Source organism: Pistacia vera, unplaced genomic scaffold (assembly GCF_008641045.1).
Source record: "Pistacia vera cultivar Batoury unplaced genomic scaffold, PisVer_v2 Contig65, whole genome shotgun sequence".
NCBI classification, from domain to species: Eukaryota; Viridiplantae; Streptophyta; class Magnoliopsida; order Sapindales; family Anacardiaceae; genus Pistacia; species Pistacia vera.
The window spans coordinates 236,321-261,560 of record NW_022196501.1 but is presented as its reverse complement, the minus strand read 5'-3'; the positions used below and the strand labels follow the sequence as shown (position 1 = coordinate 261,560).

At 40.8% G+C, this 25,240-nt stretch overlaps 1 protein-coding gene across 1 annotated transcript; it reads left to right on the top strand.

The window, feature by feature from the left end:
* Window positions 1-1,249: 1,249 nt before the first annotated feature.
* On the top strand, window positions 1,250-4,401 carry LOC116111740 (receptor kinase-like protein Xa21). The gene is made up of 4 exons (XM_031397887.1): window positions 1,250-1,658; window positions 2,093-2,353; window positions 2,546-3,865; window positions 3,977-4,401. The coding sequence occupies exons 1-4, from the start codon at window positions 1,250-1,252 to the stop codon at window positions 4,372-4,374; spliced, it is 2,388 nt and encodes a 795-aa protein (XP_031253747.1). The 3' UTR covers window positions 4,375-4,401.
* Window positions 4,402-25,240: the final 20,839 nt, after the last annotated feature.

The following is a 25,240-nucleotide window of genomic DNA, read 5'->3' as shown; positions in this document are numbered from 1 at the left end:
AAAGTGATGTTATTGACTCCTCATAATTTGTCTTAGTAAACCTCGTTTTTTTATTTAATTATGATATTATCCCTCAAAAAAATTACTAAAGATGGTGTAAATTCTTTTTTATACAAGAGAAAGAGTTTAATGAAAAACATGCAAGTACAACAAAACCTCTCTATAGTCATACCGATGGGATTAACTAATTTTATTATTATAAAAAGATTATAACTTAATAGAGGTGTAGTTACAAAAATTATTGTTTTGATTTTTGATTTTATAATTCATGTTTTAGTAGTATAGTATTAGGATTTCAATTTATATTTTAGTAGTATTAGGATTTCAATTCAATGCTTCAATTGTCTACTTTTGAAATGTATAGAAGACCGTGTCTTGAAACCAACAAAAATAAGTGTCATTGATGGAACTGTAAATGCAGTTGATGCGTGGTCAATTGATGTGAAGCCAAAGATAATTACCAATGGTTTTAAGCACCACAAAATTAGAACCCACAGTGTCGATGAATTGCAAGTTACAAATGAAGTGGATGAGGTAAATAAAAGAGTCATTGCAAAATTGAGGGATCAGATTTGACATCTTTACTATGCTAATAAAATGGATATTAATGTCTTCCTCGATCATCCAAATGAACAACAAATCGTATATACTTTAACCAAAGAAGAAGTTATTACTGCAATTAGAAAGACGAGAAAGGAAATAATCTTAAGGATGATAATGTGGAAATACAAAAATTTTCTTGCTATGAAGCCCTAAACATGCTTGAGAAGCTAAAAATATTTTTGCTTCAATAAGAAAATGTCTAATCTAGCGAGGTATTATGTACTCGTAAGATAAAGAATGTGATAACAACTCTAAAACATAAATCATTATCCCAAACAATTTAAGATAACTATTTTATTTCATCTTAAACATTTAATGTACCATAACATATATTTGTTTATAATATACAGATAATTATTATTATATAGAGACAACTTTTCTTAAGGCGAGAATTGGAAAAATTATAACTTATTACAATGTAAAGTTTATTCTTATTTATAACTATCCCTAATTGAGACNGAAATCACTACCAAGACATCAAATATAACTAGAAAGCTCGAAGCTCTTTTCCCTAAGATATTTTCCAGTCTATTATAATTGTGAAATAATGGATAAATCCTCTCTAAATTTGAAAAACCTCTCGATCCTTCAAATCACCTTTCTGCTTTTTGTTATCTTGCTCAACTGTGTGTTACTGCCTTCAACTATGGCTTTAACCTTGGGGGCTGAAACCGACAGACTAGCATTGTTTGCTTTGAAGGATCAGCTAACCGATGGCATTTCAGGAGCTTTGAGTTCTTGGAATGATTCTCTCCACTTCTGTGAGTGGCAAGGTGTTAGTTGTGGTAAGCGGCACCAGAGGGTCACTGCTCTAGCACTGAACAATCTGAAATTAGCTGGGTATATATCTCCTTCTATAAGTAATTTAACTTTCCTCAGCAAGATTGAACTCTCTAAGAACAAGTTGAGAGGCAATATCCCCAGTGAATTCGGCCGTTTAAGGCGTCTGCAGTTTCTTAACCTGACGTCTAATAAACTGCAAGGTGAAATTCCTGTAGAGCTTGCCAACTGCTCAAATCTTCAAGTCCTAATTCTAACTCGCAATAACCTCACAGGTGAAATTCCTTTCCAGTTTGGATATATGTTGAAGCTAAGTCTCCTATTTCTCGGTGCCAACGATCTAACCGGGGTTGTTCCACCTTTTCTGGCTAATATTTCATCCCTATCTTTTCTTTGATCACTTGCTTTCAATAATTTTCATGGAAGTATACCTGCTGTTATGAGTGGGATGTCAAGCTTGAGAATACTATATCTTGATCTTAATAGTCTGTCTAGCACGATTGCTCCACTTTACAATCTTTCATCCTTGGTGTATTTAGATGTGGGTTCAAACCAATTCTCAGGGAGTCTTATTCCCAACATAGATCTTGCTTTTCCAAATCTTGAGATGCTTTATGTGGGAGTTAATTATTTTACTGGAACCATTCCGACTTCAGTATCCAATATTTCTAATATGCAACTACTTGAGGTGGGTACAATTTTTTTGAAGGGTCGGTACCTAACACTTTGGGGAAACTGAAGAATCTTCAGCTGTTGAACGTTGGCTACAACAGTTTGGGAAGTGGGAAAACTGGTGACTTAAGTTTTCTTTCCTCTTTAACCAACTGCAGCCACTTGGAAAGTCTAGCTATGAACGTTAATACATTTGGTGGGAAGTTGCCGCAGTCTGTAGCCAATTTATCAACCCAGATCAGAGAGCTATACATGGGACGAAATCAGATCTCTGGAAGTATTCCTGAAGGAATGGGGAGTCTGTCCAGTTTAACTATTCTTGAGTTGGATGTGAACTTCCTTGTGGGTGGAATTCCGGCTTCCATTGCAAAGCTAAAAAATCTTGGAAGATTGTTTCTTCATTAAAACAACTTATCTGGTAATATCCCGTCATTCATTGGCAATCTCTCTAGATTATTTGATCTTTATCTACACACTAACAATTTTGAAGGAAGCGTTCCATTAACCCTAAGGAACTGCACCAATCTGCAGAACCTGTACCTTGGCGAAAATAACCTTAGTGGCAATATACCGGATCAGGTATTTGGCTTTTGTGAAAGCTTGATAGTTGTTAACATATCTTACAACATATCTTACAACTCCTTCAATGGTCCCCTCCCATCAGATTTCGGCAATTTGAAGAATCTTATAGTACTGATTGTCAGTGAAAACAAGTTTTCTGGTGAAATTCCAGCGAGCCTTGGTGAATGTTCTGAGTTATCAATTCTCGACTTGGCGGGAAACTTGTTTCAAGGTAGTATTCCTTTGTCATTGGGTTCTCTGAAATCTCTTGAAATGTTGAATCTTTCCCGTAATAGTTTATCTGGCACAATTCCCCAACAACTACAAAATCTTTCTTTCCTGAAAAGTTTGAATCTGTCTTTTAACCATCTCGAGGGCGAGGTACCGACAGGAGGCGTTTTTAAGGATGTAAATGCCTTTTCAATCTTAGGAAACAATAAGCTTTGTGGAGGAGTTCCTGAAATACGGCTCCCTTTATGCCCAAATCAGGAGCCGAGAAAGAAGCTTCACTCTCTGTCAACAAAGGCCACTATTGCTATAGTCCTCTGCGTTCTACTTTCTACTACTATAGTGGTTGTACTTCTTATTCTTTGCTGGAGGCGAACATATGGAAAACAACTTGGCCCTACATCCATATTGGGTGGTAGCTTTTTGCAGATTTCCTACAAAGAGCTTCTTCAAGCGACCGATAATTTTGCATCCCATAACTTGATTGGTGCTGGAAGTTCTGGCACAGTATATAAAGGATCCATTCAGCAACTAGAAAAACCTGTTGCAATAAAGGTGCTGAACCTGCAAAATCGTGGTGCTTCAAAGAGTTTCATGGCTGAATGCAAGGTTTTGAGCAAAGTTAGACATAGAAATCTTCTCAAGATCATAACCTCCTGCTCCAGCTTGGACCACAAAGGCAATGATTTTAAGGCTCTAGTTTTCGAGTTCATGCCTAATGGTAGTCTTGAAAGATGGTTGCATACAACTGAACAATCGGGACTGAGAAATTTGAACCTCATGCAAAGGTTAGATATTGCAATCGATGTGGCCTATGCATTGGATTATCTTCATCACCATTGTGAGACTGCTATCGTTCATTGTGATCTAAAGTCGACCAATATTCTTCTTGATGATGACATGGTTGCTCATGTTGGTGACTTTGGGTTGGCTAAGCTCCTTTCTGGGGCTTCTGTCAACTTCAGTAGAGATCAAACTACTTCCTCTGGAGTTAAAGGAACCATAGGCTATGTTCCCCCAGGTACAGTTCCACTATTTTATCCCTTTAATATTTAGTCTAGCACTTTTAAGGTAATCTACTGTGCTTTTAAATTGTTTGTGTATTAAAAAATAGTTATTGAACTTATTGCAGAATATGGAATGGGCGCTATTGTGTCCCCAGAAGGGGATGTCTACAGCTATGGGATTCTTCTGCTAGAAATGATTACAGGAAAGAGACCAACTGATGAAATGTTCAATGAAGGTTTGAGCCTGCATGAATTCTGTAAGATGGCATTGCCAGAGCGAGTGAGGGACATCGTGGATTCGGATTTGCTGGGACTATTGGATGAAAACATCTCCAATGTAAGAAATGGGCGCCTTGTAGAAGGTAAAATGCTGGAGTGTTTGGTTTCTTTTTGTAGAATCGGAGTTGCATGTTCTGCAGAATTGCCTGGTGAGCGAATGAACATTGAAGATGTTATCTCAGAACTGCAAGCAACAAAGACAAGGATGCTTCAGGCAGCGATACAAGGCGGAAACATAAATTAGGCTCTATCTAGCAGTTGAAGAACCCAACATAGCCACTACTTTTTTCTTTTGTTCTTCTTTCTTTCTTTTAATTACGCCAGCTTCCTTCTCATTACTAGCTGTTTTTCTATTATGTTTTGTACGCAATGTGATGAATTACAATATTTATATAATTGGAAGATACCTGTTATATGATTTGAGCAATTTTTAACGGTTACACTTCTGTCAATCAGATGTGCTGAATATATATTATTGCATCTCTGTCTCTTATCTAAAACTCGTATATAGAAATAATGAATTCATTTTCTGTTCGTATTTTTTACTTCAAAGATTATAATAAGCATTATTGCATCGGCTGAATCCTGAAATGTATGTATAGAATATGGCATGGGAGGATCAGCCTCAACACAAATAGACGTTTACTGAAACCATGACTCATTTTGAGAATCTAGGTGGAGTCAAAATATTAATACGATTATATTACACTTTCTAATTTACTACCAATGTTTGTATCTAATTTATGAAATGAATAATTTAGCATCATCATGTATCGCAAAATCCAGCTTGCTTGGTTGAAAAATCTAGATTAAGAAGCCGACCTTTTCCATAGAAAACCAAAATTTCAGAATTCAATAGTATTTCCTGTAGAAGGTTTTTAAAATGAAAATGAAAGCAAGCTGACTGGCGAAGATGGTAAGAATTCCGCAACAGAACAACCCAAAGAACAAGTTATGAATTCAATTTTTCATGGCATTCAAATAAGTTATTTGAGCCGGCTGCAACCAATTTGCAGTTAGAAATAGTACCAAATTCCATATGTTTGCGTTTCGTGGTTCTCAGCAGAAATGATATGAAATGACCTTGTAGATTTTTGAAATTTGGTAATAGGATTCTAGAATATAGTAGAGATTAAGGGTCTAGCACCAAATGGTAAGGCCATTGAGAAAATAAAGAGCAAATCAATGACCGATGTTCATATATACATATACTAAAATAAAAACTTCTGTATACTATAACAAAATTCTCAATAAGGAAATTTATTGAGAGGAAAGCGAGTTCAAGAATGACCAGTCTTTGCTCCTTCATGTTCCACAACATGATCCTGTGGTACATGAACTCCTACTCTCTGGGATACGCCGCAAACTTTCAGAATTAAACAGATAGACAAGCGCTGCTGGCCTTCAAGGAGCGGTAACTCTGGATCGCCATGGAGTCTTCAACTAATGGAACAATTCTGCTCATTATTGTTATTGGCAAGGAATATCGGGCAACCGTAGGCACCGTGAAAGGGTGATAATCCTAGATATAAGCTCACATGGCTTAGTGGGTCCCCTGTCACCCCACATTGGGAACCTCAGCTTTCTCAGGATCATCAACATCCAAAAGAACAGTTTTCATGGAGAAATCCCGTCAAGACTTGGCCAGCTTCATCGACTGCAAGTACTTCACCTGGATATCAATTGCTTCCATGGAGAAGTTCCAACAAACCTCACTGGTTGTACAAACCTTAAGCGACTCATTCTTGTTGAGAACAATCTGGCAGGGAAATTGCTAGTTCAGTTGACCTCTCCACCAAAGCTTGCAGTTTTAGTCCTTACTAAAAACAATTTCAAAGGAAAAATATAAAATCCCTACCTTTGCTAGGGAATTTCTCATCTCTGGTCCAGCTCTCACTGAATGAGCTAGGGTTGGAAGGAAGCATTCCTGAGGATCCTGGAATTTCTCATCTCTTTCAATGAACTTGAAGGTGCAGTTCCTGAAACTGGCATATTCAGGAATGCTAGTGCTATTTCTCTTGCTGGAAACGGAAAGCTCTGTGGCGGAATCTCTGAACTGAAACTGCAAGCCTGCCCTGTTAATGACAACAATCGAGGAAATTCTTGCACTCTTAGACCTGTCATTGCAATAATTGCAGTAGCTGTTTGCCTAACTTTGTTAGCAGGTACAACTGTACAAGAGAAAAAAGTCGACTAAGAAGCCTTCTTCTGCTTCATTTGATCCTCAGTTGAAGAAAGTTTCTTATGGTGAGCTTCTTAGAGCGACTGATGCTTTCTCTGAAGCAAATTTAATCGGTGTCGGTAGCTATGGGTCTGTTTATAAAGGAATTCTTCGCCCAAGGGAATCAATCAGCGAAGGGGAGCTTTAAAGAGCTCCACCTCGGAATGCAGAGCCCTCAGAAACATCCGCCACAGGAATCTCCAGTAAATATAAAGTGTCTGCTCGAGTGTGGATTATCATGGTAATGATTTCAGAGCTTTAATCCACAAGTTTACGTCGAAAGGAAGTCTAGAAAATTGGTCACATCTAAAAGAAGCTGCAGACTCTGAGCATGAGGTGGAAATCTCAGCTTCGTTCAGAGATTAAGCATTGCCATTGATGTTGCTTCTGCGGCTGAGTATCTTCACTGTCACTGCCAAATACCAATAATTCATAGTGATCTAAAACCAGGCAATGTACTTGTTGATGAAAACATGGTTGCTCATGTGGGTGACTTTGGGTTAGTAAAAGTTCTTCCTACCATTTCTGGTGGTTCTCTAGATGTCAAGTCTAGCTCAAACATTATAAAGGGTAAAGGGCTCCATTGGCTATGTTGCTCCAGGTATAAATATGCCACTGAATTTGAAATGCAATTTGGGATTGATGAAGTACTTCCTTGGCATGGAGATAACTCAGGCTGCCGGTGAGATTTTTTGTGTGTCAACAAAGGATATCAACCGAGCTCTTTCAAGGTTTGGAATGGAGAATTCCAAACCAGTAAACCTCCTCTGGTTCCCACCTGAATTAAGCAAACAGATGGGCAGAGAGTTGATGAAGGGAAATCCAGAAGCTTAGTGGAAGTCTGCTGTATTATACAGCCACCAGACCTGACCTTATGTTCACGCAAGTATCTCTCAAGGTTTATGAGCAACCCAAGTGAATTGCCCAGCTGCAATGTGTGAATATGTAGAAGGGAACCATCATGTTAGGCATCTGTTTAGAAGCCGAAAGTCTGAAATTGTTGTGGGTACACTGAAGTGAGGTGTGGATCCCTGGATGAGTGCAAGAACCCTGGTTTAGTGGTTATCTGAATGGGTGGCATCTATTGGTTCAAGGAGCAGAGATTGGCCAGTCACTCTGAAGCTGAATATGTCTCTGCTGTACAGCGTGAACTAAGCTTTGTGGCTGAGGAATGTTGGATGACTTACACAAGTGCAAAGATCCTATGTTATTGTTACCAGTCAGTTGTGCAATGGCGAGATCCTGTACTCACGGCAGAACTAAGCATATAAATCAAGATATCATGCTGTTAGGGAAGCTGAACAGATGTGGGAAGTAACCTTAGTGCACTGCACGAGGAAGATCAGATTGCATGATAATGACAAAGGCATTTGCAATCCAAGTTTGAAGCCTTTGGCTAAAACTTGGTGTTCCAGCCAAAGCACCAAGGTGGATTGTTGAGGATTGTGCTGTGCTGGAAGTAGATTGCTTAGCACCTTGTAAGTGTTCTGCTCTGCTAGCTGTGCATGGAGTGCTTGTTTTCATAGCTTAAGTCTTCTGTATATTTTAGTGTTAATTTGTTATTAATAGCTCAGCTTTTGTAATGAAGTTGTTTATTGTTAGAAGTGGTGTTAGCTGAGATTAAGTGAAAGTTCTTGACGTGGTTGTTGAACACTAGTTGAAGTTGTATATCGATTTTGTCTAATGTACAAAGTGTCCCATTGTTAGAGTTCTCTCTCTCTTTCTTTGGGAATCACGCATTACAAAAACGAACCAGTTGCATCCACGTAAGATACGGAGAGAAAATTACACCTCGCTCAAAGGCTTTAACCTAGCAGTAACGTTTGTTACTGCATCTGGAGATCTTCATCATTCTGTGAACACGCAATTGTTCATGTGTGATTTGAAGCCAAGCAATGTTCTTCTTGATGTGATATGACTGCTCATTGTGGGAGATTTTGGGTTGGCCAGGTTACTTCCTATAATATCAGCAATCCAATTAAATGGCCAGACCATTCAACTGACCCAGAGGCTTTATAGGATAACTTTGCACTAAAAAAATAAAAAAAAAAACCATGTTATAATCAATTCCTTCCATTTTTTTGTTCATATTCTTTACTTCGAAATAATAATAAAACTTACGCACCAGTCTATACTGAAATGTAAGTATAGAAATATGGTAATGGTGATAGCATCACACAAGGAGATGTGTCGACTTTTGGATTTTTCTTTAGAGATAGTCACAGGGATGAGACACAAATGAATGTTTAAAGATGCCTAAGCCTTCATCTTTTTTGTAAGGCGGCAATTGCCTGACCAGTGATGGAGATTGTTGATAATTCGACTGCTACTAGAAGAAGAACCTGGTGAAACTTATTGATATTGACAATGAAGGAGCATAAGCTAAAAGAAAGGAATGCTTGTTTCGCTGTAAGGAATTGGAGTTGCTTGTTCACAGAACACCGAGGGAACGAGTGAATTAGTGATATAGTAATGAGATGAATATAACTAATGAGTGTCTCTTGGAGAGGCATTCATGCGAGAGACTTTAAATTCAACTGCTGGTGAGGGACATCTCAGCTGAATAAATTTTAAATTCTGTAGCATTATTTACACATAAATACGTAAAATGATCTAATATAAGGATTTACTGTGTTTAGCTATATTTTTGCGTGTTTTCATTCGAGGACTTGAAACAGGATTCTTTGGTATGAACTAGCTGTGTGAATAACGGATATGTATTTATTCCCTTGACACTGTTGTCAGCTTCTTCTGTATATAGCTTTGTAGTGTACATTTGTTAAATCTTACAGAATTTGTAAGTAGAACAAAAAATTCGGAAACTAAAAAAGTTCCTACTTATTGTCTAACTATGTTCAAATCCAATGCAATATGTGAATACGCATAATTATATCGGAATCCCTTTAAGATTAGAATCACGAACTTCTTTATGGAATTAAACACGGCGCCTTGGTTCTCTTAGAAACTGATCCAGATTCATGACAGTAGAAATGTAGGATACGAGACTACGTCACAAAATTTCAGTTAACTTTTAAGATTTTTCTGAATAATAACGCGCCATGGTTCTCTCAGAAACTGTTCCCCATTTACACAGTAGAGAATTCAGATTTGACACTAAGTCAACTTTACTAGCACAACGTCTATGTTCCCTGAAAGAAGATTGTTAATCAGAACCAAATCACTTTGAGTCAGACTGAAGAGCAAACCAACCCCAAGACCAATTTAAGAGTTCAACGTTTCATGGCGTCAAGTGTTTAGGTGCATATAGAAGGTCAGAAACATCTTTCCTACATCCATGTCATCTAATACACAGTTAAATTTTTTTCCCTTATGCCTGACAGTTCGCCGTTACCATTGTATTCTGTAAGCTTGAGTCAGCTTTAGTTTCTAACTTTTGCAACGAACATAAACGTTAACGCTAGCTTATTTGAATAAATAATATACAAGTAATAAATCCAACTAATTGCCAAAATTAAATGCAACAATAAAGAATACCAGGAATTACGGGTTCGGTATTAAACCTACGTCCTCGGCGCTGCAAAGAAACTCCACTATCTCCAAACATTACCCAACTTTTGGCATACAACAATACCCAAAACAACGGGAGATACAAAAAAACTTTCAACTAAATGGTCCTTAAAGAAAGAACCTAAACAAAATAATATAATAGACTTACAACTTGGATGGCCTAATAACAAGATATGGTCCCTTATTATAGCGACAAAATTTCCCCCTTTTCATCCTAATCAATGTGGGACAAAAACCTTTTCTTGCCCATTACATATAAGTCCCTAAACCTTTCTCATTTCAAAAATTTTTCTACCCCATGTGATTTTTGCTAAAAGCCATTTTTCAACAAATCTCCCACCTTGGCGAATTAGCAAACCTTCAAAGTTTTGTATTCTTTTGTCAAATTGTTGCAACACCTCCAAATGTACCAAAACACAATCAAGCTCGCAGGATGTTGATCTAAGTTCAAACAGTGATGAACTTGATCATTGTCCACTACTTTTGTTAACTACATCTGCAGATTCTCACAGTCCCAATCTTCTCTAATAAATTCTTCCTTCAGAAATAATTTCCCGCACAAAGTGTAACGAAACATCTATATTGCTTGGTGGCGAAAGTGGAATACTGATTCTTGCTAGTGAATACACTCTGACTATCAGAATATATAGTATCTTTCTTCTGACTTTTTCAATTCCTCCATATCCGTGTACCAAATAGCTTCCTTCAGCAGCCTCTTACTGCCAGGTATTATCCTCTGTAGTTAGACAAGCAATGTAGACTGCCAAGAAGATTCCAACTTTACTGGAAGCTCTAGCACGAGTAATACACTACATCTAGCAGTTGACCACGCTGTCCAAATCACACCACATAATCGAATCCATACCAACAGCAAATTGACTAGATTTTCATCCCGCCAAAACTAAACCAATGTGTCCAGTAACCTATAATCTACCGTAAATCCCTCACAAACAGCGTGTCAATGTCCTTTACCCGGATCATGTGCATATACCTGCTCACAATTCCAACTGCATGTGAAATGTCGGCCTAGTACACACCATTGAAGACATCGAGCTACCAACCTGCTTTGAATAGCGGACTTTTGACATATACTCTCGTTCTTCATGTTACTTGAGATAATTACGCACTACGCTGTTATATGAGATCAAGTGGAGTACTTTACAGGTTTTGTACTTTCAATTATGCCAAAACGTTGTAAGACCTCTTTGATATACGGCTTTTGTGTCAACAACAACCTTGCCATTTCCTCTAGCTCTAATATCCCACCGAGAATCTTCTTGGCTTCCCCTAAATCCTTTCATCTCAATTCTTGATCTTTTTTGAGCTTTAACTTCTCAATTTCTTCTACATTCTTGAAGGCAATCACCATATAAAGTAGATAAATGAAGTATCACTTGTAGCCTTTGAAAATACACACGATTGTCAAATTTGCTTCTTTGGCTCCTAACCCATCATAAACCTATCAATCGCTGTACACTGCCTCGTAGATGGTTTTCAAACCATAAGCGATCTTTTCAGTTTACAAACCCAATCTTCCTTCCCAATACTGTCTTAAATTCCTTCTGGCTGAGTCTATTAGAATTTCCTCTTCCAAATCACCGGGTAGAACGCGTTTTCACATCAGTTGAACAAGTTCAAGATTCATCTGACAAGGCAACTAAAATTCTAATGGAGAATGCTTTACACTGGAGAAAATACCACCTCATTGAAATCTAGTCCTTCCTTCTGAGCGTAGCCTTTCGCCCCAACCTTCCTTGTATCGGATGTCTTTTCAAATTCTAAGATCCTTCTTTCTTTGGCATATACCCATTTGCATCCAATTGCCTTCTTATTCTTTGGTAATTTAACACCTCCCATTTTCATTCTTATGGAGAGACTGCATCTCTTCTTTCATGCTTTCTCCACTTACCATGTCGAACGGCTAGCTACTTTCATTAATAAGTGGAATGACTTCACCATCTTCATTGGGAGTGCATTGCCCAACCGGTATCAGCAAAACGTCAGCTTTCAAATTTCTCGTCTTGCCTATTAACGCAATGGATTCTTGTGAGGTTCTTGGGAGAATCCTCTTCTCATCTCCAATGAACTCCTCTATCATAAGAGTCTCATTCCAGCTGGCCCAACTGATGTTGGTTTCAAAGCTCCACCTGTTGCTGCGTATGCTCCACCTTTGCGGAAGTACTAAAACCTTCATCTTGCTCCTGTTTTCTTTTCTAACATAAGACCATCAATGTCAGCATCCCTACTAAACATATTTTCTTTGAACTTGGACACCAAAGACGGTATCCTTTCACACCCGAGGTAATCCCAATAAATACTGCTTTCTTTGTTCTCGGATCTAACTTAGACTCTTACTGATCATAAGCAGTGGAGCCAAAACCTGTAAAGAGTCTATCGAAACAGTTTTCCAGACTATACCTCAACGCTTCTTCCTTCATGCAGTTGATGGTAGACGATAATGAGATACCTCAATATATAACGCCCTCAGCCCAACTCTTTGGCCCAACCCAGAAGTTGACAACATACACCAACTTTCTCCATGTATATTTCGATTCATGCGTTCCGCCACCGCCATTCTGCTGTGTGATTTCCAATGTAAAGTGACGTACTATTCCTTCATCTGGGGCAAACTTTCAAAAACGGATCACACATACTCCCCACCATTATCTGTACATAGCCTGCTTGATCTTCTGCCAGTCTGATTCTCAATCGTCTTTTTTCCATTGAAGGAAAACACCAAGTACGTTATCTTTAGTTTTTATCACATACACCCAAACTCTTCTGGAAAAATCATCTACAACATTGAACAAAATATGCATACCCTCCCAAAATGTTGTTTTGGTAGTCCCCACACATCAATTAACATCATCCAAATACTCCTAGTATATATGGTTGCGGTGCTGAATTTCATCTCTTTTCTGTTTTCCCAGAACACAATGCTCACAAAAATCCGCTTACAGGGTCGTTGCACCTTCATAAGCCTTGATTCACCAAACGGAGTAAGGCTTTTCACTGCATGCCCAAATGCATATGCCATAGCTTGAGCATTTCTGTATCTGCCTCCTCTGCACGACTGCACTGTCGTTTCAATAACTGTACTACCATATAGTATACAATTTGTTTCTTCTCTCGTGCCTTCATTACCACAAGAGCGCCTGAAGAAACTTTTAGAATTCAATCTCGCATTTCCCTGTGAAGCCTTTAGATTCCACGCTCCCAAAGAGATAGAATTCTTTTTCAACTTCGGTACATACCGAAATCTGCAGCGTTCTATTAAAAAAAAAAGATTCCATCATGATTCTTCAACCGAAATTGAACTATCCCATTGTTTTTTACACAGCAATCATTTCATTCCCATAGAAACACTCCACCATCAGTTCTTTCAAAATTCAAAGAACCACTCTGTGGGGACACATATGATAGGTACCACCTATAATGCCCTAATCCACTTCATTTGATTCCCAACGGTGGATGGTAGCTGACTAGACAGAAATCATACTCATCCTCTTCACGCTCACAATGTATGCATCAGAAGTAGCCTTTGCCCTCTTTCTTTGTGCAACGTCGGACAATCTTTCTTCCAATGCCCTTTCTCACGCAAAGCACAGGATCCCTATTGTGAGTTTTCCCTTAGAAACGAATCCTTCCTCTTCCTCCTTCGTAACGACTCTGATTTTGACTCCGCCGCTCTGCAACAAAGCTTCTGCTGACTCATCTCTATTCTCCTTTGATCCTGTCTTCTTCCGAATTTCATGATTGGACAAGCAGCACAAACTTCTTCAAAGGACAATTTTCTTTCCCATGAAGAGTGTAATACTAGATAGTCAACGTCATCTGGAAGAGATCCATTAAACCACTAGCCTTAATTCTCAGCTGTGAATGTTTTCATCCAAATTTAACAATCCTCATCAATTACTCTGTTAAATGTTCACTATGGCTACTGATATTCTACCTGGTCTCCACTGAAGACTAAACAGTCTTTTCATCAAATGAGCCGTTCTCCATTACTTCTCTTCATATATTTGTTTTTCCACGCTTGCATAACTTATTGGCAGACGTCTCTTCATGACTGATATTTCTGCTCTCACAAGACATGAGCCGATCATCCCACACTCTTTTACATTCACCTCACCCAAGCTTTCTCATGACATCTTCTGGTTTTTCCTCCTCCAGACGATATCTAATCCCCACTGATACAAGCATCCTTACCTCACTCTCCACAAAGCCAAAATTTTTTGCCATCAAATTGGGGTTCACCATCAATTTTTGCATTTTGAAACGTTATCATCTTTACCTGGTGCGGATGGGGTGCCGCGTACGGTGATGCCATCGACGATGAATCTCGGACATGATGCATTTATTCTTACTCAATTACTTGGTAAACAATTCCCAAACACCAAGCTCCACAAATTATTATATTCATAGCTAACCAACAAATCAACAATAGCCCTATTAGTAGTAAGTGCTTGAAATGATTAATACGCACCAGGAAAATTCCCAAAGAAACAATCGGGGGTCACGAATGGTCCCACTTAAATCCAGTCTCCTTACGACTTTTATCGTCTTTTGACAGAATTTTCTATATACATTAACCCATACAAATAGCTCTCATTGTCAAACCTAGGCTCTGATACATTGTTATGCAACGGAAACATAAACTCTAACGCTAGCTTTTGAAAAAATAATACAAGTACTAAGCATAAATAAATTGCCAAAATTAAATCAAAATAAAGAATACCAAGGAATACCGAGGTTCGGTTATTACAACCTACTCCTCGGGCGCTGCAAATGAAAACTCCACTTCCCAAAACATACAAACTTTTGGGCAATACACAAATAACCCAAAACAAAGGGAGATACAACAAAACTGTCAAATCTAAAGGGTCCTTAAAGAAGCACCCTAAACAAAAGAAGTATAATGGATTACACTGGGGGTGCCTTCTATACCATGATATGGTCCTTATATATAGCCTGCCACAAGTTTCCACTTTTCAATCTACTCAATGTTGGACAACAACATTTTTCTTGCCGTCCTATTACATATAAGTAAGTTCCTAAACCTTTCTCCATTATCATTTCTACACATGTGATTTGTGCTAAAATCCATTTTTCAACATAACTCCCCTACCCATTTCATGTACTGGTTAGGTTGACATTGCCGGGTGTGTTTGTTTTTATTATTTTGAGTAGATATTTTTGAAATATTTTGCTAAGTATGAGTGAGTTATTATGTATGAGGTAAATTTAAAAATTACAAAAAAAAAAAAAAAAAACTCATAGTTTTTATTTATCGCTAAACTCCCTATAATAAAAAGTTTATAAATTTGGAAAAAAACACTCCCCCTCCTCCACAATTGGCCAATTCCGCACCACCGTCGAAATTTTGGCCAGGAAATTTGTGTCATGGCCGCAAAAGACCATGTTTGGCCCGATCACGGTGCTTGCTATGGCCTTTTTTGGCGCTACTCGACTGATCTGGCCGTTGACGGTGAATCGGCCACTTGGGCCTCAACTGACTAGCCGAGATTAGCCGAGTAATAGTCAATGACGACCATATACTTAGCCACGTTTTTGGACAGCCAATTGGCCAAAATTTGAGCCATCAAGACCAGATCTTTGCCGTGGATCTGGCCTGGAAAATCCATAGACGGTGCACGTACCAGGTCTAGATCTGACCGTCATGTACCAATGACACCATATTCTATAGGGTGGGTGGTCGGAATCTGACAACTGGGGATAGGGGTGTTTCTATTTATTTTATTTTTTTTAGTTAAATTACTAACTTACGTGGGTTTAAAATAATTGAATGTTATTAGATAGATTTTGAGATGAGATTTTGAGAAGATAAGACAAATATGCTTTTTTTTTTTTTTTCTGGATAGAAAAAGATTTTTCAAAATAGAAAACAAACGTACCCGCATCTTTACTGTGGTGGAAAATTCCATGGACTTGACTGGTGTGTGGTCAAGTTTTGGTGAAAACCCCACTAGCCTAGCTGGAGTCAAGATGCATGCAAGTCAAGCAATTTGTCACTAGAGGCTGTTTAGAATTGCGAGGCAGAACAACCCCAAATAACAAGTTATGACTTCAATATTTTTGCGTGTTTACGGAGAATTGAAACCAGATTCTTTGTATAACCTAGGCTGGTGGAATAAATATATGGATTGATTTACTTGGCATTGTTGGTCACTTATTAAGTTATAGCTTGGTAGTGCAAAGTTTTTAAATCTTGCCAGAATTTTAAGGGAGAACAAAAGCCAATCGGAAACAGAAATAAGTTTCCTACATCGGTTTGTTTTCAGTATGCCAATACAAATGCATAATGATCAAGAACTTCTTGCGACTGAGTAAATAAGGCGCCATGAAAAACTGATCCACATTAGCAACAGTACTAGAAATTTAAGATTTGATAATACGTTACAAAATTTGAACTTTTAAGAAATCTTTGGAATAAATAAGCGCCATGGTTGATTCACGTTTACAGCAGTAGAATAGCAAAAATTCAGAACATAAGGACAAATGTTAGATCTTGAAAAAGGTTGTTCGAAGAAGGTGAACTCAAGTTGAGTCAGAACTGAAGATTCAAAATTTTCATGTCGTTAAGTGTTGAACAAGAATTTGTCACATATTTTGTTATTATTTTTATTTTACTCTTAAATATATTTTGTTAATTATTTAATTTAATTATATTTTTTTTTGTCCAATTTGAGAGAAAGTATGCTTTATTTGGACTAGTTAACTGAAGATCAAGTGAAGATGTAGCCCAAGAGGAAGTTTAGGAGGAGCCATGTGAGAAGAATAAATTTAGAGACCAAAGTGAAATTGGCCCTACAATTTCAAATGCTTGCATGAGAACAGAAGGAAGTGGGGAATGTAGATTTGCATTTAACACGTGGGTCATGTCTTTATTAAATTACTTTTCTACAACCACTCCTATTAGAATTTTCTGTTTTGTAAGGATTAGGGGTTTATCTTACCCTTACGCTATTAAAGCCTACTTTTCACTCAAGTTAGGGAAAGAGAAAAAAAAAAAAAAAAATAACACAAGAGTTGGAGTAGAGCAAATTGGCGTGTATATAAATCTAGTATTGTTAAGTTTGATACTTAATGAGCTAGACAGTTCTCGTTTATATTCTACACTTCCAAATTTTCACAAAATTTATAGTATGCCATCTGAGGTGTGTTTTATTTTATTATTTTGGATAGTTTTTTGAAAAGTTAGAGTGGTGGATTATTACGAGATAAATTTAAAAATTTAATAAAACACCTTCCTAGGTTAGTTAATTTATTAAACATCCTACAATAAAACATTGAAAATTAACCAAAACACTCCCCACCCAGTATTTTAAATACTGAAGTGGCTATCACCGTTGGATGGTCGTTATCACCGTAATGACACAATCGGCTGATCTATTTTGTATCGTGTGTCGACTGGCTTGTCCGGTGGATCTGACTGAAAATGCATCACGAGATCTGGCCACGTCTGGTCGTCAACGATGGGCAAAGATATCGCCATTGTTGACGACTAGCTACTAACGGCCAGATCTTTGGCCATAAATCTACCATTTTCAGTCAAATCCATTGGATCTAGTTGGAAAAAGTTAGATCGGCAACATTAGCCCAATTTAGTTGGTAGTGCATCATTATGTCAGATTCCTGGCCGCTTCTGACAGTGGTGGTCGAATGAAGGTGGCTAATCTGTGGGTGATGGATTTTTTTTTATCAATTTTTAAACTTTTTTCTTTGGATTGTTTAGTTAAATTAACAAACCTAAGAGGTTTAAAATAGTTGAATAAAAATAAATGAATTTTTAGGTTGGAGAAACATATGTATTTTGGATATATGTATAAATAATGAAGCAAACACATGCTGAAAGTCTTATTCTTTCTATGGACAGCTGGGTCTTACTCATGCTTGGAGCCACCCAACACAGTATCCCTTTGTTTTAATCACTCAACAGCATAGATATGATTTAGGTCATTGGTCTGGATTGACTTATTTGACCCAGAGGAACCGTAGCACGTAGAGCACACGAATTTCCTTTTACAGTTTAGAGAAATTAGTCTTCTCAGCTGCTGGATCAGCTTGTGGTTTAGCTAACTAGACCGTCCATTCTTGTGCCCGGTTAAGGCAGGCGACCAATATCATCTTTACTCTGGAAAAATCCATGGACTCTGACTGGTGTTCGGGATTAACTTTAGTTTAAACACAGAAAGCCGTCACTAAGCCTTACAGCTGGAGTCCACAAGTGCTTCAATGCTTGCAGTAGCAAGCATTTTCAGAAAATACCATGAATTGTGGTGCCATTCTTGAGTGCACAGGCAATGAAAATACATGCTAACTGATGGCGCGTTGAAGCCATGTAGTTGAACCACTAGCACTTACTGAAGAAAAGCCCACGCAAGTCAATTTCATTTTTTTTTTTTTCCCTAATTTCCAAATTTTTTTCAAAGGATTACATTTTTTCCTACGATTTTTTGTTCTAGACGGGCCCTATCCTTCTTCTCATTTGAGAACGATCGTTTGGATGACAGAATGGCATGCCTGGTTTATAATATCTTCCACCCATTTATTTATCTTTTCTTTTATCTAATTGCTACTGATTGACTAATTTTCAAGATAAATAAAGAACTGCTAATTTATTTGTTATGGCCTAAAAACATAACTGTCCACTCAACAAGTGCCTAAAAGATACAGGTATATAATTGTCAAGCCTAAACCGTCTTAAAGATTGTTATATCAACCCTCCTTATTTAAAATAGGAATGATATAGAGTTTTCATATGTTAGATACTTACAAACACTAATTACATTGACCCATCCCACTGTATAAATAGACTTCTCTCTTCGTAAAAAAGGAAGTTGAGGCTATAGATTTGAGCTTTATTATTTTTCTCTGTAAAAAAATATTTTCTCCATTCTTTTTATGCCTTACCGCCATATCATAGAATAGCCAAGAAATAATGAAAAGAACAGTGGACGTATGATTCCTTTAACATCCGAACCACTATAAAATCTCTCTTGCCATTTTTTTTTATGTTTTTACAAACATATATAATCTCACAACATAAACACTTCTCTCATGAATCATATCACGTGATTTCTAAGAACTTGTTAGTATTTGATTGTGCAAATAGTTAGTGTCAAAATCAAACATTATATTACGAAGGGTGTTTTTCTACTCTTTGACTTTTAAAATATGAACAGATTTTTATTTTAAAAGATATTAGTTTTCAATTAAATTTAAGGAAAAGTGAAAAGCCCAAGTGCTTTGGTGAAAAGTACTTGAAATGAAAATGTACAACATAGGAATTCAGTAAGGTTTGGGAGTGTTCTGTGGATGTGCAAATATAATATCATTTTTCTAGTGAACAATTCCCTTTGGAGTTTATTCACACAGCATAAACAGTTCAGCTCCTTTTCGACAACTCAACTTACTTATTGATGGAAAAATGCCACAGGATTTTTCCTCCCTAGTGGAGCCTAAGAGTTCCTTGATGAAAAATCAACAGTTCACTCCCAAAAGTGGTCTGGGGGTCGTTGACTTTCAGTTTCATTGACCCAGTTGCCTTTTTGGTCTAAATCTGGTTAGGCATAAAGATGTCTTGGTACCCAATAGCGTAAAGCACTCTTCGATTGGCCCCGATAGCTCTGCATAAGCACATTAGTTTTGTTAGCATAGTTTCCTTCTAACCTAGGAACAAACCGCCAACTGAAGCGGGCAACAAGCCCTCAAACCTGGCCCATGTCCTAGTCCATGGACAAATCCAAAGCCCCAACCCGCGCGCTGCAGGAATAGCTTTCCTCTCCTGATATCTCCCATTCAAGGTCACCGTCCATTCCTGATCACGTTTCCTCTCGGAGTTAGCTCTCCTAATCAGAATCCACCTTCCTATACGACACTGGTAAGACAGCTTACCACCACCTAAGTCCACCCTTCTAGGGTTTTATCAGAGTCGTACTAGTACTCCTACTCTACCAAGATTGGGAGACCAGACATCACTATATCACAGAGGGCAGCCCTCTCACAAGGAGATCGACATCCACCCTCACACCCTAGACTCTTTTACTCTAGAGTATCACTAATTGCGCCTAGTCACAGTCCCCGACTAGACTTCCGGTCAACCTTATTTCCTTAAGCCCTACAATTAGCCCCTTTCAGCCTTGTCTGACTTGAGCGTGCGAGTTGCCTACGGCAAACCCACCCCGGTGTTTCTCGTTCGCTTCACGCGGTGTGGTTCTTACGTGTGCATGTGCAGCATGATCGCTATTGGCCTTGACCTCCTACGGGAATCAACCCGGGGGGGTCCCTTTTCGTACATGAGATTTTTACGTTTTACCGTTTGGCGCCCACACGTGGGGCCTCTAGCACTCATAATCGGCGTGACTAACCCTGCTACTTGGAGGAATATTCCATGGCTGACAATCCGGAGGACTTTAACCTCAGTCATCGAGGCCGACGAGAGCTTTGACCGCCTCATGCAACAGAACTTAGACAAGTGGTCGCACTGTAACCTGAAATGCCGCCATCCGGTCTAGAACCATTCGCTGAAAGAGAAAGTACGGTCAATTCTCGTAACTCGAGTTTTCTCCCGCCAAGCCCCTCCACCGGTTCCGGCACCATTATCCCCTCTGGCACACCTCTCTCCACACCATAGCATCAACCCTCGGATTCGGTAACGGCCGCGTCCGCTTGACGCGTTGCGTGCCAGCTATTCCGTTCGACTAACGGAGATAAAGACACATGCGCGCGTTTCAGTTCGATCCATCCCAGCCTCACGATCAAAACGATCTAATGAGAATCCTAGGATTCCCATTTCCACCATGCCACTCCCCCCTCCATCACTCAAACCAACACCCTCCTGCCGAGCTCATCTCGCGGGTTTTAACAGCCAAACCAAACCAACTCACAGCTCTTGAACATCACCCCACTCCCGAAAGACCGAACGCTACCAACACCTCCCCTGACCATCCATGGGAAGAACAACAGAACAGATGACAATGGGAGTCATCCATCCAGAAGGTTGAACGAGACATATGCTACCAAGGGAACGCACGACGGACTTATCCTTCATTCCCCCCCCCCCCCCCCACCCCCCCCACCTTAAAAAAAACCCCCCCGGGGGATTACCCCACAGGCGTCCATACCGGTAAGACGGGATGACCCTATAGCATTTCCTTCCCCCTAGAACATTTATGGGCTAAAAGAATGGCCTACGTCGAGGCAGTAATAGGCTATCCCAGGAATGCCAACCCAACAAGAAAAGCAACCGAATTGTTCGCGGACCTCACCTTTTGCGGACGAGATCGCCCTGGCTGACTGCCCCAACAATTCATAGCCCCAACATGAACCATACAGACGGTACCACCGACCCCGGACGACCACATAGCCTCGTACAAACGCGGATTTTTACTGTGTCAATACCCAGACCGCTTAGGAAGCCGGTAGGTGCAAAAGTTTCGTTCTATTTTGTCCTGGAACGGCGCTCCACTGGATACACGAATCCCCGAACGGATCCATCGAATTCGTCGCCTCAGCTTACTGACACGTTTGTGGAACCGTTCGCCACAGCAAGAAGCTAGAGAGCTGTCGGCCGACTTGTACGATATACCACTAGAGGGGAACCATTGAAGAGTACGTTAGCAGATTCACAGGAGAAAATCTCTATCATTCCTGTAACCCCGAGACTGCTGTTGACGCTTTTATGAAGGCCTTCTTCCAGACGGGGAACTATACAAGGTCTCACAAGCTAGGCTGTACACCATGGAAGACTCTCGGTGTCCCGAGCCGCGATCCAGATAGGGTGGGAGGAAGAAATAAAACCGACCCCCTATCCAGATACGAACCTAAGTGAGAAAACGACAGGACACCGGAACCTAGACCGGCAGAGCACCGCTACCAACCCCCCTCAAGAATATGAGTCAGAGCCAGGAGACATATGACCGCCAACCCTCAGAAGCAATAACAGACAAGCGGGTTCTAATCATTTCACACATACCAGAATATAGTCTCACGCAGCATCGAACCAACCCAGGTCGTAGCGATAATGAAAGGTTGGGATCCGCTGTCAATGGCCTGTATGAGCTCTCCGAGCAAGGAGAGACCACCCAAGTGGTGCGAGTGTTTCACAACTACCATGGTCATTAACCCACGGATTGCATCGCCTTGGCGGCTCGAGGTTGCCCGCACTCCTAAGAAAGGACCCCTCCCGTTACCTACTCCCGCAAAGGAGAACAACATTAGGCAGAAAAGCTCCAAACACCGTCGCCCCCTCCGGCGAGAACCGCACCTAAGGGTTTCCTGCTCGCGGTCATCTCCGAGGTCGAAATCAGTGGGGTACGTTACTCGGCCAGCCAAGGGCGGTATGCTAGTAACCAACCAGCCATGAAAAATGCCATGTCTGTTCAAATGCTGGGGGTGGAAGAAAAAAGCCTGGGGAAAAAGTCGCGCGTCATGACTCCCATCAACGTGATCAGTTCGAGGATGACGAGCCGATCACCCGGTTTTTGCCCCTGCACCACGATGCTCTATGGCCTCTCCCTGCAAATAGCCAACACCTAAGTGAAAGGGTGTTCCGTGGACTGGGGTTCGTCAGCGATTCCTTGTTCCTCGAAAGCATGTAAAAGCGATGGGACTGAAGAGACAAATATACAACAGACTACCGAACACTGCTGGTTGGATTCACTCGAAACAGGAGTACACATCGGGAATCACCCGCCTTCCTATCTATCCGGTCGGGGTGACAAACAACAAACTCCTTCCTGGTGATCGACTGCCCATAAGCCCCCCTACAACGTCATTTTGGGTCACCCTGGATCCATGACATCGGGCAGTGCCATCGACCTTCCACCAGACGATCAGGTTCCCAACAATGGGGAGTAACAGGAATCAAGGCGACCCTAAAGCCTTTCTAGTGATTGCACCAAGACGCCTCAAAGGCAGGGCTTCTCATAGCATACAGTCTCACCGTACCCCTCCTAACCGAGCCCGATCAACCGACAAACGGATATACGGATGAGGTGCAGATCTCCGATGAACCAGAGAGAAAACAAACATTAGCTCCCGGGCCGCGACCCGAACAAGAGAGAAGCTGCATAGACTTTCTAAAAAAGAATGATACTGTTTCGCCTGGTCCCATGCCGCCATGACCGGATCACCCGGACGCAATGGTCAGCCAGTCAAGTAGATCCAGATCCCACCCACGTCCATTCAATCAGAAAAGGTAAAATTCGCAGCTGAACGTAACCCCGATCATCAAGTGAAGATGATCGAAAACGCCTGAAACAACGGCATGATCAGAGAAGTCCACCTACCCCGAATGGCTGCTACAACGTCGTAGGTCGTAAAGAAGAACACGGAAGGGTGAGAGTATGCACGACTTCACAGACTTAAACAAACCTGCCCCAATCTTCTTTCCCGCTCCCATAATATCGACAGATTAGACGCGACCGCACGGCGACGAACTCCCTCCAGTTTCATGATGCCTTCTCGGTATACAAATCAATTCATAATGCTGCGGACGCCATGAGAAAGACAGCTTTCATTACAAAGAGGGGAACCTTTGTCAAGTAATGGCCGTTTGGACTGAAAAAAACCCCGCCGAGCCACCTACCACGCCTGTCAATAAATGTTCTCTGCCACTTGGGCAATACTATGGAAGTTTAACTCGACGGAGCAGCTCTCAATCCCGGATGCTGAATCAACACCTTGACCACCCATTAGCCCTAGGCCTTCGCCATTCTTCCGAAATACCACATTAACTGAACCCCCAGAAAGGCTCATTCTGCGTCTCTCGTCAGGTAAATTCTTGTTATATGTTGACTCAGCGACGGAATAAAGCAAACCCCGACCAGATCAGAGCGGTTTCTCAAGCATACCATCCCCAACTTGCGTCAGAACGTCCAGCGCTTGCAGGACGAGTGGCCCGCCCTGAGCCGCTCTTGCATCTCCAGTCCGCTGACATATGCACCTCTTCTTTTCCACGCCCTCAAAAAATCCAACCAGGTTCGCTGGACCCCCTCATGCGAAGAAGCCCTACAACACTGAATATGTATCTGCTACACCCTGCTGTTGTCCAACCCATGAACAAGAGAAGCTCTACGCTTACCTAGCGTTCCAGGAGACGCCATATCACAAGTACTATCCGAGTAAGAATGAAACGAGCATCACGTCCTACCTACATTAGCAAGTCGCTCCTCGACGCAAGAACCGATACACCAACTGGAAAAGCTTGCCCTTTCCCTCGATCCATGCATCAGGCAGCTCATGAGCCGTACTCCAATGCCACCTATAGTTGTGATCACCTGCATTCCCGCTCAAGAAAATATTGCACAAAGCCAGAGCTGTCAGGCCGACTCACGCTGCAATGGAAGTAGAACTCAGCGAGTACACGTATCATACGAACCCGCACCGCCGTCAAGCTCCCAAGCCTACAGATTCATTGCCGACTCACACCAGCGAAACCCCAGGCCGACAAAGACTTACTATGCATGAACGGCGACACCGTCAAATGTGGACCCTCCTAGTAACGATCGAGTAATTCAACGGAAAGCGGATCGAATATGACTGATACACACCACAGGGGACATCAGTCAGCTGAGCAGTCCCTTGTGGGTTCAGTGCACGAATTGAGGCCCATAGCGAAGCCCTCCTAGCTGGCTCACCTTGCCAGAGAATCGCGCCAAGAGACTAGAAAGTGAGTCTAGATGCTCAACTCGTGGTCAAACAATACAAGGTACGTCCAAGCACTGCCAATCTAAATGCACATCTATCTAATGCATGGTCAAAGAGTTCAGGCCGAATTCGAAGAGTCTCGATAGCACAGATCCCCAAGAGCTGATAACAGCCATGCCGACGCCCTCGCCAACCTTGGTTCAGCCTTCCCATGTTCCCTAGTCATCCATCCCCTCCTTTCCTGCAGTGGGCCAGCTACTGGAAAGACCACCACCCAACAATCTCTGCTAGAGAAGCCATGGGCAGTTGAGCAAACGTACTGTTGTGTGAATCCGATGTGAAGTACCTGGAAGACATAACTCCCATCTAGACAAGAACGAAGCACGCCGATGAAAGCAAAGGCCGCCAGATTCCCCTACATGCCGGTCAGATCTCCTCAGAAAAGTCTTCTCGGTCCCTCACCTCAAATGGCATAAGCCCAAAGAGCCCAAATGTTTCCCCCCCCCCCCTATTCAACTCCCATTAAGCGAATGCGGTAACCACGCAGGGGACGCATCTTGCTCTACCGGTGATCACTGCGTCGGGTTACTACTGGCCGACTTCCGTACCGACTCGATCGGGCTTACGCAAAGAGATGCGACACACTGTCCAAGGTTTGCCCCACGTCCTCACACCTCCCACCAGAACG